This window comes from Hypomesus transpacificus, chromosome 17 (assembly GCF_021917145.1).
Source record: "Hypomesus transpacificus isolate Combined female chromosome 17, fHypTra1, whole genome shotgun sequence".
Taxonomy (NCBI): Eukaryota; Metazoa; Chordata; class Actinopteri; order Osmeriformes; family Osmeridae; genus Hypomesus; species Hypomesus transpacificus.
Genome location: NC_061076.1, coordinates 14,278,760 through 14,291,900, shown reverse-complemented (window position 1 = coordinate 14,291,900; position 13,141 = coordinate 14,278,760). Strand labels below are relative to the sequence as shown.

Below are 13,141 nucleotides of genomic sequence, written 5' to 3'. Positions count from 1 at the left end.
TTTACTGCCATATTTCTTCTTCTTCAGCGAGACACAGCAAACTTCCACTTTTTTTGTATTACTAACCAGGAAAGGGACAGCAGACATAGTCACAGTCTTTTCCCCCACTGCACCAGCAGGCAAAACCTCCTCTGTGCTGTCCCGTGGGACTGGGCTCACCTGAGAGTCTTCCAGGACAGAAGCACTCAGGCGCTTTCTTGCTCGCTGGTACACTGACTCCCGAACATGTTAACCTCTCCCTAGAGGCGAGAAATATTGATACACTTGATACATTCTTGGTAATCATAAATCGTATTTATTGACCATTTATAGGGGAAATAAAGATATTCTTGTACGCTATAATTTTGGAAGCATTTAGTTTTCAAAATCAACACGAGATGGAATCAGCGTGGGAGTTAACGTTGACAAAACAATAACACCTACATTGGGTTTCAGTTGTGACTCTTAACTACAATGTCTGAATTGATCCATAATTAAAGTGGTTTGAAGTTGAACAGGCCCAATTCCCGACTTTAAGAACACATTTGTAATATTAAATCTTTGGGGGACTCTGTCAGAGAAGTGAAAGACATGCTTTGTTCTATTTTAGCAATCCCTCACAGATTTTATATTGCCTCACAAGTATTTAACTGAAATATTTAGCCTGCAGTGGAGTAGGTAATCAATAAAGCCTCACACAACATGAAGTTGTGCTGGCATTTACCCGGTTCAAATACAAAGACATCATGCACATTTTGTACACATCAGACACAATATTTAATAAGAGAGCTCATCAAAGAAGAATCAAGGATAATTGACCTAACAAAACCAATGTATTTATTTTGTAACACAACAGCTGGTATGAACAGGGATTTATTTGTATTTGGTCATTAGATTGATTAAATGGATGGAGGCATCTTTGGCGATTACTGCAATAGACAGATCAAAGAAGCAAATGACCAGCAATTCATCACATTTTCTGAAGTTGAGGAAATGATTAAACAGAATTGAATCTTAGTAGTTATTGTGCTCTCAGTAGAACCTCTTCAGACTACCTCTGTAAATCAGGGTATCATTCACCTTCACTGCTCATGAAATCATGTAAAAATATAATTCAATGGAAAAACCTGACATGTCACATCCCTTGGGAAAACAGTATCAAGTACACTACTGAACTTCCAGTCCAATACCTTGCAGTACAATCCAATTCACATTATTTTCACACACTTTATCTTTCATTTGATTTGACTGTCAAATGGTTGAATGGTTTGTGAAACTAGGAGACTGGAGATATTTGTTATATGAAGACTATTGGAACATTGTATTCTGAAATTAGGCTACAGTGCATCACACAGAGAGCAGAAAGCTCTAAATTAAACTGTGACACATCATGCTCATTTCCTCTCTGTGTAAATATATATATATAGATATTGTATATGTACACTCTTTTATGCAATATGCTGCTATGTCATATAGGTATATGATTCACCTGAGGCCCAGAGTGCCTTTACATACACATAAATCATGTCATATCATCATTCATGGGAGCACTGGCCATTATATTTAATTCCTCCATGGGGATCTTGGAATATTGAGATCCAAGTGTGGAGATTGTGTGCCTTTTGGCATCAGAACTTGCCTCTTATTGATGCAATTCAATGATAGCATGTATTGACGCGGAAACAATCATAGGAAAAGGAGATGGACAATGCTCCCAAGACGACTCAAAAACAAGTGTCACTCTTATCACACTGCATCATTCTCAAGCATTCATTGTAGAAAACTTTTAACTTTCATCAGTCTAGGCAAACTCCACATACAATATGGCAAGATTCTACACCAAACATCAGGACCAGGATTAAAACAATGACACGATAGAACATATCTCATCCGTTACATTAGTATTTTTCATATTGAAAAAACGCCTCAGTCCTGTGAAACGACACACAAACTGGGCTTGGATTCTAAGGAGTGCAGCGATTGCTGACTAAAAGGAGCACATAATAAGCGAAGAAAGCCTTTCGAATACTACATAGCGCTAGTGAACAGGAATCTGAACACTAGATTGTGCGTTTAATTTTCATAGATGCCGAAGTAGAAGACGACCTTCCCCTCCAGGCTCCCCAGTCCAAGTCCTAACTTGAGATAACTCCACTCAAAATAACACCTCTAGTTTATATCCTGCCGAAATCAACCCTGCTGAAGTTCCCGCAGCTCCTGCGGGTCTCAGGTTAGGACTTTGCAGTGAGAGGGCCTGGAGTCGTGTTTGAACGGAGAGAAAGAGGCAGCACAAGTGGACAGACGGAGACAGGAACATGGACGGAATAACGTCTGTCGATCGGGGTTGAGCATGCAAACACCACCATATATGGACCAACGCACGTGGACGGCAACATTCACAGCAGCTGCACAAATTCAGTTGTCAACTCCTACCTATCTAGACTCACACAGAGAAGAGGGGCCCCAGCTCAAGAAGTACCGCGAGCTTTCTTCGTACATGATATGGAACACTTCTTTCAATAAAAAAAAGAATGTACATTTACAATCGACATGCACAGAGCAGCAATACTGGTGTAGGGATGCGTTTGGAGATTGAGGCCTACAGCCGTCACACCGCTACCACAGGGCAGAGAATTCAGTTAAAAACTCATTTAAGACAAGAGGTCAGCTGAAAAAATATCCCTACAAAATAAGACTGCACCCAACTACTATTCCTCAGACAACTCCTTCCTATTCTGTGTGCTCTTACAGCCTGGTACAGTCCAGCATTCTGATAGAGTAGAGAAACCCGCCTTATAATCACCACCAGTGAATAAAACGAATTCTTTCAAGTCAAGCCTGATAAGCTATCAGCTAGTCGCACAGCCAACTTCTCTCAGGGTATAAATATTAGATGTGATAGAAAACTCAGGACACTGGGGGTAGATTCAATTACAGTTGAAGGTACAACCTAATTATAGAGCTTATACGTCTGTGTTGGATGGAAAGAACACAAATGATACAACAGCAACAATGTATTGACAGGGATTGTGCATGGGAGTTAAACAGTAAACATCTTAAGATGGGCTCTTTTCTCTGTGTGTGCATGTCAGGTAGAGGTACACTAAATACGACTGGATGAGTCAATGGAAGGAAGCTTGATGAATGGGATTGCCCCACAGATTGTAGCACCGCCAATAGGAGTAGGGCTGCCTAGTACAGTAACACACTATGGTATGCTCAAACAAAGACGCATGTGGTGTGTGTCTGTGGGGGGAGTTCATTCAAAGTAATCCTGTGTGTGTGTCGTGTGTGTGCGCATTTCATTTGTACAGCGACCGGGGTTGTGTGCTTGTATGTGTGCACGTGTGTATCCATGTGTGAGTGTAGTGCCAATGTGTAGCAGTCTGATGGTACTTGTCTACAGGTGTCCCTATGCTCACAAGGTAAGTCTACCATGCCAGAACGCCTTCCCCTTCCTCGCTCTCTCTCACTCCCTTTAATCCCCAATCTCACTCGGTCTCTATGAAGCCCATCCTTCTCACTATCTCCAGGCCCCGCCTCCCTTGAGCTGCCCCGCCCCTCAGGCCCGACTAGCCCCGCCTCTGGGCCTCAATGCTGCAGCTCCTTCATCCGGTTGAGGGCGCTGCCTGCCTGGAACCACTCGATCTGCGTCTCGTTGAAGGTGTGGTTCAGCGTGATGCTCTCCTGGCTCCCATCAATGTGCGTGATCACAGCAGTCAGGGGCTGATGAGGAGAGACCCAGAGAAAGAGAAAGACAGAGAGAGAGAGACAGAGAAAGACACAGACATAGAGAGAATCAGGATCTTATGCACAACTCCAGTCTGGTAAACCAATACCATGACAACATCCATTACATCTGCTAAACTGACTAGGATCTCACCGTGCAAAAGCCTTAAGGCAGGGCTTTTCATTCCAACACTAAACCAGCAGCACACCTGGTTCTGGTAACTAGCTGACACGCTGATTCATGTTTCATATCTGGGGCTAGAGTGGAAACCTACAGGAGGGTAGATCTCCTGGAGCAGGGATGCACAGCCCTGCCTTAGGGAGTCCTATGGGACCAGCTCTTAGGTCTTGGATCCTCATCCCTATGATATGGAAATCAGAGCAGGTATCAGGGGGAACGGTCTCTCACCTTGCCTGGGGCAAAGGACTGGAGTCCAGTAATAGAAATCTTGTCGTCTGGACGGACTTTGTCGTAGTCTGAAGGGTCGGCAAAGGTCAAGGGCAGTAGACCCTGCTTTTTCAGGTTGGTCTCTGAGAAAAAAGAGAGGAGGGGCCAAAAATGAGACAATGACAAGAAAGGAAAAAAGAAAGAAAACCAAACAGACAGAGGAAGGGGGGAAAAAGGGAAACAAAAGAGTGCCCGAGGGGAACCGGCTCACATCGAACAGCCATTGTGTAAACAGAGAAAGGCTCTCTGTATCTGTGCCCAGATTTATTACGCCGCAAATCAAGGTCAAGGAGAACAATGCCCACATTCAACGTGTGTGTGTGTGAGTGTGTGCTTTTACACACACTCTTGTATCTAGTGTCTAGCAATGTTTCTTCTTCTACTCGAGCCCTGTGATGGTTAGTATCGACTCTTTCCCCCCTCATGCCAGCCTGCGACTGTGTGTCTGTGAAGTAAAACACGCATCAAATAACTTCCAATTCAGGTCGCGTGTGCGTACCGTGGATCCTGGCGAAGCTCTTGACGATGATGGCGCGCCCTCCAAGGTGTCTGGGCTCCAGGGCGGCGTGCTCTCTGCTGGACCCCTCGCCGTAGTTCTCATCTCCCACCACCACCCACTGAACGCCGTTGGCCTGCAGGACAAGGAGATCCTCGGTCACATACTCGGTGCCAAGAGCAGCCCAGTCACACGGCAACACAACTGAGATGGAGGCGGCAGGGAAGCTAACGCGGATCTACGTACGCCTGAAGTCAACTTTGGAGAAGAGTGTTGTTGAGTTATTAGGGGTGGGGGAAAAAATTGATTCGCGTTTGAATCGCGTTTCCGTTTTCTAGTGATTCATAAATTTCCAAAATCGTTTTTTTTTTTTTTATGACAATTAGTTTACTAAACTGCAAGGAAAAGCTATACATTTTAAGGTTTTGATGCATTGGGATTTTTTTCTTCAACACAACTGCTTATCACAGTCAAATAGAAACAGGTAACACTAGACAGCAAACTGGAATCAAATGTAAGCATATATTGAATCGAAATTTGATTCAAAATTTTAAAAATCGTGAATCCAAAAAATCGTGAATCGATATTTTATCAAATCGGGACCCCAAGAATCGATTAGAATCGTATCGTGAAGTACCAAAAGATTCCCACCCCTATGTATTATGTTAGGACGCTTCTTCCTGGGTGTCTCACCTTGTAGTGGCGGGCCACATCGGGCACGCCTCCGTGCTCCCCGGTCAGCAGGTTTCTGATCTTGTTCACGGCGTTGTTCTCGGTGTTGACCGCTCCAATCAGAAGGTTGTTGGAGATGTTGTCAAGGTGACCGCGGAACTTGAGCCAGGGGCCGGCGGCGCTGATGTGGTCGGTGGTGCACTTGCCCTTCACCTGAAGAAGAGGAGGAGGATGAGAAACGGCTGACGAAGAGGAGAGGATGGATTCTCCTTGTCTCGATTCCTTCCCTGCTCGCTTTTCTCTCTCTTCCCCCCTCCCCTCTCTCACCTTGATGAGGACGCGCAGGTCCTGCAGGTCCTTTCCGTGCCACTTGTCGAAGGGCTCCAGCAGCTGCAGGCGGTTGCTCTGGGGGCTGACGTCCACCTGGACAGAGCGTCCCTCGGCCGGCGGGTGCTGGTACGTGTCCTGGCCCGGGTCGAAGTCGCGGGTAGGAAGCTCATCCCCGGTAGGAGGCTCCAGCTTAAACTTCTTGCCGTTGGCGTCGGTGAGGTAGTCCGTCTCAGGGTCGAAGTTCAGGGTGCCGGCGATGGCCATGGCCGTCACAATCTGGGGGGACGGAGGAAGGGCGTGTGGGCGGGGGAGACCGGGGTCAGAAGGGGATTTCAATGAGAAGGTTGCCGACGTGTGTTCGTGGGGGTGACGTGTACCTCAGGGGAGGTGACGAAAGCGTGCGTGGCGGGGTTGGCGTCGTTCCTGGCGGAGAAGTTCCTGTTGTAGGACGTGACGATGGTGTTCTTCTCTCCCTTCTTCACGTCCTTTCTGAAAAGGGAGACATGCGGCAGGGTCACTGCTCCCGTCGCTCCCTGTGAGAAGGCCTTATCTCTAGATCTAGAACATTCTAGTAAAACTGGATGAGAGTTGTAGAGGATTTACCTGTCCCACTGGCCGATGCAAGGCCCACAGGCGTTGGCCAGAACCACTCCTCCAACATCACTCAGGATCTTGGCCTACAGGATAAAGAGACAAACTGCGTCAGCCTATAGAGCACAGAGAAGTTTGTCCGGTAAAGAAAATCCTTTTCGGTCTATCTTCCAGTACAGTAGGTTGCTCCTTCAAAGCCACTGCAGGGAGGTAGGGAGACTCACATAGCCATCCCTCTCAATAGTGGCCCGGATCTGCTCTGACCCGGGGGTGATGGTGAAGGCAGCCTTGCACTTCAGGCCCTTTTCCAGGGCCTGCTTGGCCAGGGAGGCGGCCCGGCCCATGTCCTCGTAGCTGGAGTTGGTGCAGCTGCCAATCAGACCTGCGGACGCAACCAGGTCACCCATAAAGGGAGATTAGAAGACGAAGAGGGAACTGTAATGATACTTTGCATGGACCATAGGGTTTCAAGTCTGATCTTTGGGAAACTGGCAAAGCTCTTTGTGACACCGCATGTCAAAAGGGCTATACTAATGAAGTTTGATTAGGGAGTAACATTCGGGGGAATAGGAGGTGGAACTGGACAGCAGAGCAAACACTGACCCACTTTGACTTCCAGGGGCCAGCCGTTCTTCTTAGCCACAGCCCCGATCTCGGACACAGGGTGGGCCAGGTCAGGGGTGAAGGGCCCGTTGATGTGGGGCTTCAGCTGCCAGAAGCACATGAGACAAACACGGTCATCTCTTCTGAACATGCACTACGATCAGGGCAAAAATGGAAAGAGGCACGAATCCCCGCTGGATGGAAACGAAGGAAGACTTCAGAGTGGACCTACCTCGCTCAGGTTGATCTCGATGACCTGGTCGTACTCGCAACCCTTGTCAGGGACCAGGTCTTCGTGGTACTCGTCAGCCAGGGCAGCGATATCTGACAGAATACAATGGGAGGGTGAACAACGGAAAAAAGAATGGAAGAGAAAGAGTAGTCTTCTAAAGTGCTTCAGCGTGGAGGACAGACATGTGAACGTGAGAGTGGTGGAGGAGGTCGGCTGGGTTGGTGCTGACCTCCACGGCCGGTCTTCTCCAGGTAGGTCTTCATACGGTGGTTATAGGGAAACACAGAGGTGGTGGCGCCAATCTCAGCCCCCATGTTGCAGATAGTGGCCATGCCTGAAACCAGCAGGACAGGAATATATATAGCGAGACTATTTGTGAAGCATGTGACATTGCTTGTATAAAAAAACAAAAACAAAAAAACTAAGCTATACAAATGTGGATTTGATTTGACTGACTTTATATACCAACTGGAAAGCCTTGAAAATGCAAAACCTTGTGCAGCCATCAATGACAAAGTATACTTCCATTTTAAGATTCCCCCCCCCCCCCCCCAAATAAGCTAAAAACAAACTAAGCCAAGACCTCACCTGTGCAGGAGATGGAGTCCACCCCAGGTCCGTGGTACTCCACGATGGCTCCGGTGCCACCCTTAACCGTCAGGATGCCAGCCACCTTCAGGATCACATCCTTGGGGGAGGTCCAGCCAGACAGGCTGCCTGTCAGCTTCACGCCTATCACCTGAGGGTCAAAGGTCATTCAGAACACGAATAACAGCTATGCTTTCCTTCTGGTTCCAAAGACAGAGAGTGATGGACAGGATTTGAGGATGATTGTAGTGGAAGATGGGATGGATGAAGAGAGAGACAGAGAGCAATAAAAAGAGAGAGCGAGCGAGGGAGGGAAGGAGACAAAGGTGAATGGTCGGGAACAGGGATGTTGAAGACGTGTTAGGACCATGGTATGTGTTCAATCTCAGCACTCACATTGGGACACTTGAGCTCCCAGGGTATGTCAGCCATGACGTCCACGGCGTCGGCTCCTCCCACTCCAATGCAGATGGACCCCAGCCCCCCCCCATTGGGCGTGTGGGAGTCTGTGCCAATCAGCATGACTCCAGGGTAGGCATAGTTTTCCAAGATGATCTATCCAGGTAAAAGGACATGCACAGCCATCAATGGACACTGCCCAAGTGTTCACCTCAGAATAACTCACTCATTCCAATCACCATTTACTTTATGTGCTACCATAAAATTGCACTGTACCTGGTGGATGATTCCAGAGCCAGGCTTCCAGAAGCCGACTCCATACTTGGCTCCAGCAGTTGCCAGGAAGTTGTACACTTCCTGATTCACTTCCTGGGTTGGCAGTGAAAGAGAGGGGAGTAAGGTCATGAGTGATATTTTCAGCTGCTACTGCTACTAATCTTCCCTGCACCAGTTTGTCCAGGTAGCAGTCCCTAATTCCCTTAATGCTCATTACTCAACTTGACCTCAGTGCGGTAAAATGAGTGAGTGACCCTGATTACCTAATATTGCTAGTCCTAATTTGTACTGGCTGGTTATTAAAAACAAATTCATTTAGTTACAACCCTCACTGCAGCATTGAAGTATACAGCATGTCAGTGGTGTAGTCTCTACGTGATACGCAGATACACACCGTATACCCAGTAGGAAGGGTAAGGATTTCCGTATACCCACTTTAAAAAGCGCAAGGATACGTGACACAGTTTTGTGACAGAACTTTCACTCATCATTTCACCCCGTTTGCGTTGCGAAGCCATATGTTTTCTCAAAAGCCCAGAATCTTGGGTAAAAATTTGGGTTGTTATTTTCGGCAAATATATCAAAATCCAACGAGTCCAACGTAATGTTTATATTACATAAAGCTCAAAAAACTATTTTGTGCTCAAATTAATGATAAAAAAAACTTTGCTCACATTACCTTTGGAAGTCCCTATCGAACCTCACATCAAACCGAGACTAGGTCCTAGGTTTGGGCTAAAGCCCCTAATGTTGACAACATCTGGCTCCACCCCTGATGGTGATTAACACTAAACATATAATAACATACCTTAACAGCTAATTAAACGTAATTAGCTGTTAAGGTATTGTGTCTCTTATAATAAATTGACATGTTGATAACACATAAATAGTCTTTCAGAAAGCTCGCAATGACATGTAGATGCATACTGTATGCATTAGTGAGTGTGGTGGTGCTTGTGGGGTGTCGCTCTAGGACGGGTGAGTATGAGGCCGAGAGGCAGGAGTCACAGTATACAACAAACTACAAAAAAACTAAGACTACACCACTGGAGCAGGTGGAATGGGGATTGCGGAACCTTAACTAATGAAAACAACATTAACGATCCAGAACGCTTTCGCAAACCCATGACATCTACACTCTCACAACATCAGATCCAAACAAGTCTTTGTAGATTCTTTAAACCCCCCCCCCCCCCCCCCACATGCCAACCGGGCCTGACCCCTGACCTCGCACCTTCGCCCTCTGCAGATCTTCAACGCCACCGATCTGAGCTTCGATCAGGTGGTCACAGTGGATGGTGGAGGGCACGGCCACCCTGGGCAGGCCGCTGCTGATGAACTGCAGCATAGCCATCTGAGCTGTGGCGTCCTGCATGGCCACGCGGTCCGGACGCAGGCGCAGGTAGGTTCGGCCCCTAGCAATGTCCTGCCCCTCTGGGTTATCCAGGTGGCCGTACACAATCTTCTCAGACAGGGTAAGGGGGCGGTTGAGCCTGAGAAGGAGAAGAGACCGGGGGATTTGAAAGTTGCAGCGTGTCAGTGAGATGTTAATCATCTGAACCAGTTCACAGTGGAACCCTAATTTGTTGCTTAGGTTTTGAGTTCCTAAGGCTAGGTAGCCATGTGACGAGCTACAAATGCTTTTACAAACTACAGTCAACGGGTGAAGTCAGCAAACCATGCAAGCCATATTCAACACCATAAATGGCAACATTTGGCCTGCAATATAGGTGCAACAGGTCTTTTTTAGTTATCATTGTAAGGGGGCAAGTCGAGACATTTGCCAGAGTTGGGCTATGTGTGTGTATGGTATGTAAAACAGATGATCACCTCTTGCGGACAATGTTGATGTTCTCACGCAATTTCTCATAGTTGATGCTGGAGCCAGGCTCAAAGCGGCTCATGGCGACCTTGGCCTTTGCGTTGAAGGCGGCGGAAACATGGAGTCGCCTTGCCCCTGTTCCAAGGACAAGCTGAGGGATGAAGGAAGGAGTCATTGAAGCCAATTAAAAGTTTTACTTCTCATCAAACCTTTATGACTTGCTTTGCTGGCTTATTATATAACGACATGCTGGACACACCTAAATCCTACTCAAAGTTTGGTTTGAACGCAGGTTACACATAAGAATGTGAGGGGAAAACTAGGCCTAAATAGGTTGTAGTAAACAATTATAGCCGAAGGCGTAAATTTAGGGTGGGACGGTAGCGACATGTTCCCACCAATGTTTAGGAAACATGTAATTGTCCCCACAAATGACTGCGAGTCTAAACATATTTTTGTCATTCTTTTAAAATGTTCTGCTCTTTTAACATTTTCTGCTCCACAATTAATCAATAACTCTCTCTAAGTTCAGCGTCACTCCTTATTGGCAGGAGAGCGCTGATCAGAATGTGTAACAGCCTGTCAGCTGACAGTGGTCAGGTGAGCGTCGAAGCGGGACTGTGAGAAGAGATTTAATGATTGGCTTTTTGGCAGGCTACTCCTGTAAGGTATACGTTAACATTGAGTGAATAATAAACGATAAAAATGGAATTATATTACACTCCTGTATATTATTGTTGAAAATGTATAGCCTAGTATTTCTAACGTTAACAAGCTTTGGCTAGCTCTGGAACACAACTACAGAATTATCTGCTTGCTAGCTATTGGGCTTTCATTTGTCTTGAATGGAGACGTTGCGGTCGAACCTATGCTAGCTAGTACCTGCAAACTTGTAAAAGTATTTGTTAACGATTTTGTAAAACTGTGTCCGACCAATGTTCAAACCAAACCTACGCCCTTGATTATAGCCTAATCCCAGGCAGAACTAGATTGATTTATTTCCATTGTTTCAAGAGCTAACATTGATTGACTGATGAGATGATGAAATTGGCAAATAGTGGGGTCATTCCAGGTCTGGCACTGTAAGTTTGTAGGCAGTGTTGCCACTTTTGAAGTGTTGCCGCGGGTTGAATTTTTTGTACGCTGGTTCGGGTAGACCTATTTTGCATGCAAATTACATGAATATCTTTAAATAAAAATCCATGTTTTAAATGAAATCATGTATTTATTCCCAAATCCTACCAAACTGACTCCAGATCAGCACGTGCACACATGCACTGTGCGTGTGCACACGTGCCTAATGCTCTCAGTCTCCTGAGAAAACCTCCTGAAAACTGGTTTTAATGCTGGCATACTAAACATTTGGTGTTACTTTGTAGATATTACAATACATTTGGCAATGATAGCAATGCTGTTGGACTTTAAAAACAGTGTAGATGGTTTGGCAGGGGCACATTTTGAGCTCTGATATTGGGCTGGTTTGGCCATTGGGCTGGTTTGGCCATTGGGCTGGTTTTGATTGGCCATTGGGATGGTTTTGATTGGCCATTGGGCTGGTTTGGCCATTGGGCTGGTTTTGATTGGCCATTGGGCTGGTTTTGTCACACAGACCTGGCAACCCTGTTTATAGGTGTAGACTTTACTGTCAGAGTTCATAATGATGAAACCAAATCTTTAGGTCAGTGACACAACCAAAGATAGAATTGGAAATAATTTACAGAACATCAATTATTTTGATGTCGTTTTAGGAAAAAGGGCTGGTGCACGATCAAACACATGCTATCTTGCTTAAGTTACTGCACTAAGCAAAGACAACGTTACATTGCTCATAAATTATAAGTCTACCTATAAGATAAATGGTTCGTTTAACAACAATGAACGTGAGTGAAGTACAGAAGATTAAACTATGATGAATTATGGGCAATCGTTTAAGACGTAGGCCTAATCATGAACATGCGACTTGAGACAGGGCAGATATAACCCCATGTGAAAATATTTTGGAATAACCATGAGATAATGAGAGGATGAAGACGTTTTATTTCATCATCACAAATCGTACATCCACGGATTACTGCCTCGTTTGTAACTAAAACGTTAGCAGCTACCGGCGTTAGCACGAATACTAAGACTGTTGTCTGGCAAGTCAATGCGCACTTAGCTATAAATTCAATAACCTTGTGATCACCTTGTAAAATAGCTGTACACTTGGGCCACTAACATTAGATCCAAAAATATCCAAACGATCACACAATGAGATAATATATTATTATAATAAATTGTGTGTCACATCTGCTTTCATGAACGAGAAGCCGTAGCTAGCCAGACAGCAAGCTATCTAAAGATTAGCTAGCCGTTGTTGCTGTCAACAACTCCACGCAACGGGGGACACGGTGACCTGTGGCGGGGATGGATTGCTTACGATATCTGTCCACAATACATTTTATGTTAACATTATAGTTAGAGGCTTGCTGAAATAGTTGTATATTCAAACAGCTGCCTCAAATTTCAAGAGTGTTGAAAATCAAAAATTCTTAAAAAGAATATAAGGTTTTTCTTACCCGTAGCCGAGTGACAGTCATACAGTACGACGCCATTTTGCTTACTGAGTCGCTGTGGTGTGACGTCAGATTGTTGGGGGGCAACCCGTTATCTTTGTCCTGAAAGATATAGCAATGCAATTGTTAATTATTTTAATCGAGAGAGACTGAGCCACTTCACATTTTCTGATAGAAATTTTACCATCTATATAAATACTTAGATTGGCGTACATAATTTGCGGATAAGCCACGAAACGGATTTGATGGTTTATATGGACACTCACCTGTGAGGATTTCAACGAACTAGCTCCCTATAATAAACGTACCTGTTCTCTATAATAAACTGTAGGCTACTGCAATACGACCAGTAAAATAACGTATGCCAGTTTGCAACTTTTTCGCACTTCTATTCCGCTATGGAATGCATCCTTAAGATACC

The 13,141-nt window shown here is 45.5% G+C and overlaps 1 protein-coding gene across 1 annotated transcript; it reads right to left on the bottom strand.

Moving 5' to 3' along the window:
• Nucleotides 1–737: 737 nt before the first annotated feature.
• Nucleotides 738–12,822, bottom strand: LOC124479249 (aconitate hydratase, mitochondrial-like). Its single transcript, XM_047037903.1, has 17 exons — nucleotides 12,724–12,822; nucleotides 10,174–10,316; nucleotides 9,578–9,836; nucleotides 8,344–8,436; nucleotides 8,065–8,223; nucleotides 7,669–7,819; nucleotides 7,310–7,414; nucleotides 7,081–7,172; nucleotides 6,849–6,954; nucleotides 6,470–6,627; nucleotides 6,258–6,331; nucleotides 6,032–6,143; nucleotides 5,652–5,930; nucleotides 5,346–5,537; nucleotides 4,656–4,788; nucleotides 4,118–4,239; nucleotides 738–3,705 (listed from the first exon to the last, which is right to left on the bottom strand). The coding sequence occupies exons 1-17, from the start codon at nucleotides 12,757–12,759 to the stop codon at nucleotides 3,571–3,573; spliced, it is 2,349 nt and encodes a 782-aa protein (XP_046893859.1). The 5' UTR covers nucleotides 12,760–12,822; the 3' UTR covers nucleotides 738–3,570.
• Nucleotides 12,823–13,141: the final 319 nt, after the last annotated feature.

Excerpts from the sequence above, each read along its gene's own strand:
- LOC124479249 (XM_047037903.1), bottom strand. The coding sequence starts at position 12,759 with ATGGCGTCGTACTGTATGACTGTCACTCGGCTACGG. Across the intron at positions 7,820-8,064 it reads GGGAGCTCAAGTGTCCCAAT|GTGATAGGCGTGAAGCTGAC; the intron begins GTGAGTGCTGAG and ends TTTGACCCTCAG. Across the intron at positions 6,144-6,257 it reads TGCATCGGCCAGTGGGACAG|AAAGGACGTGAAGAAGGGAG; the intron begins GTAAATCCTCTA and ends CTCCCTTTTCAG.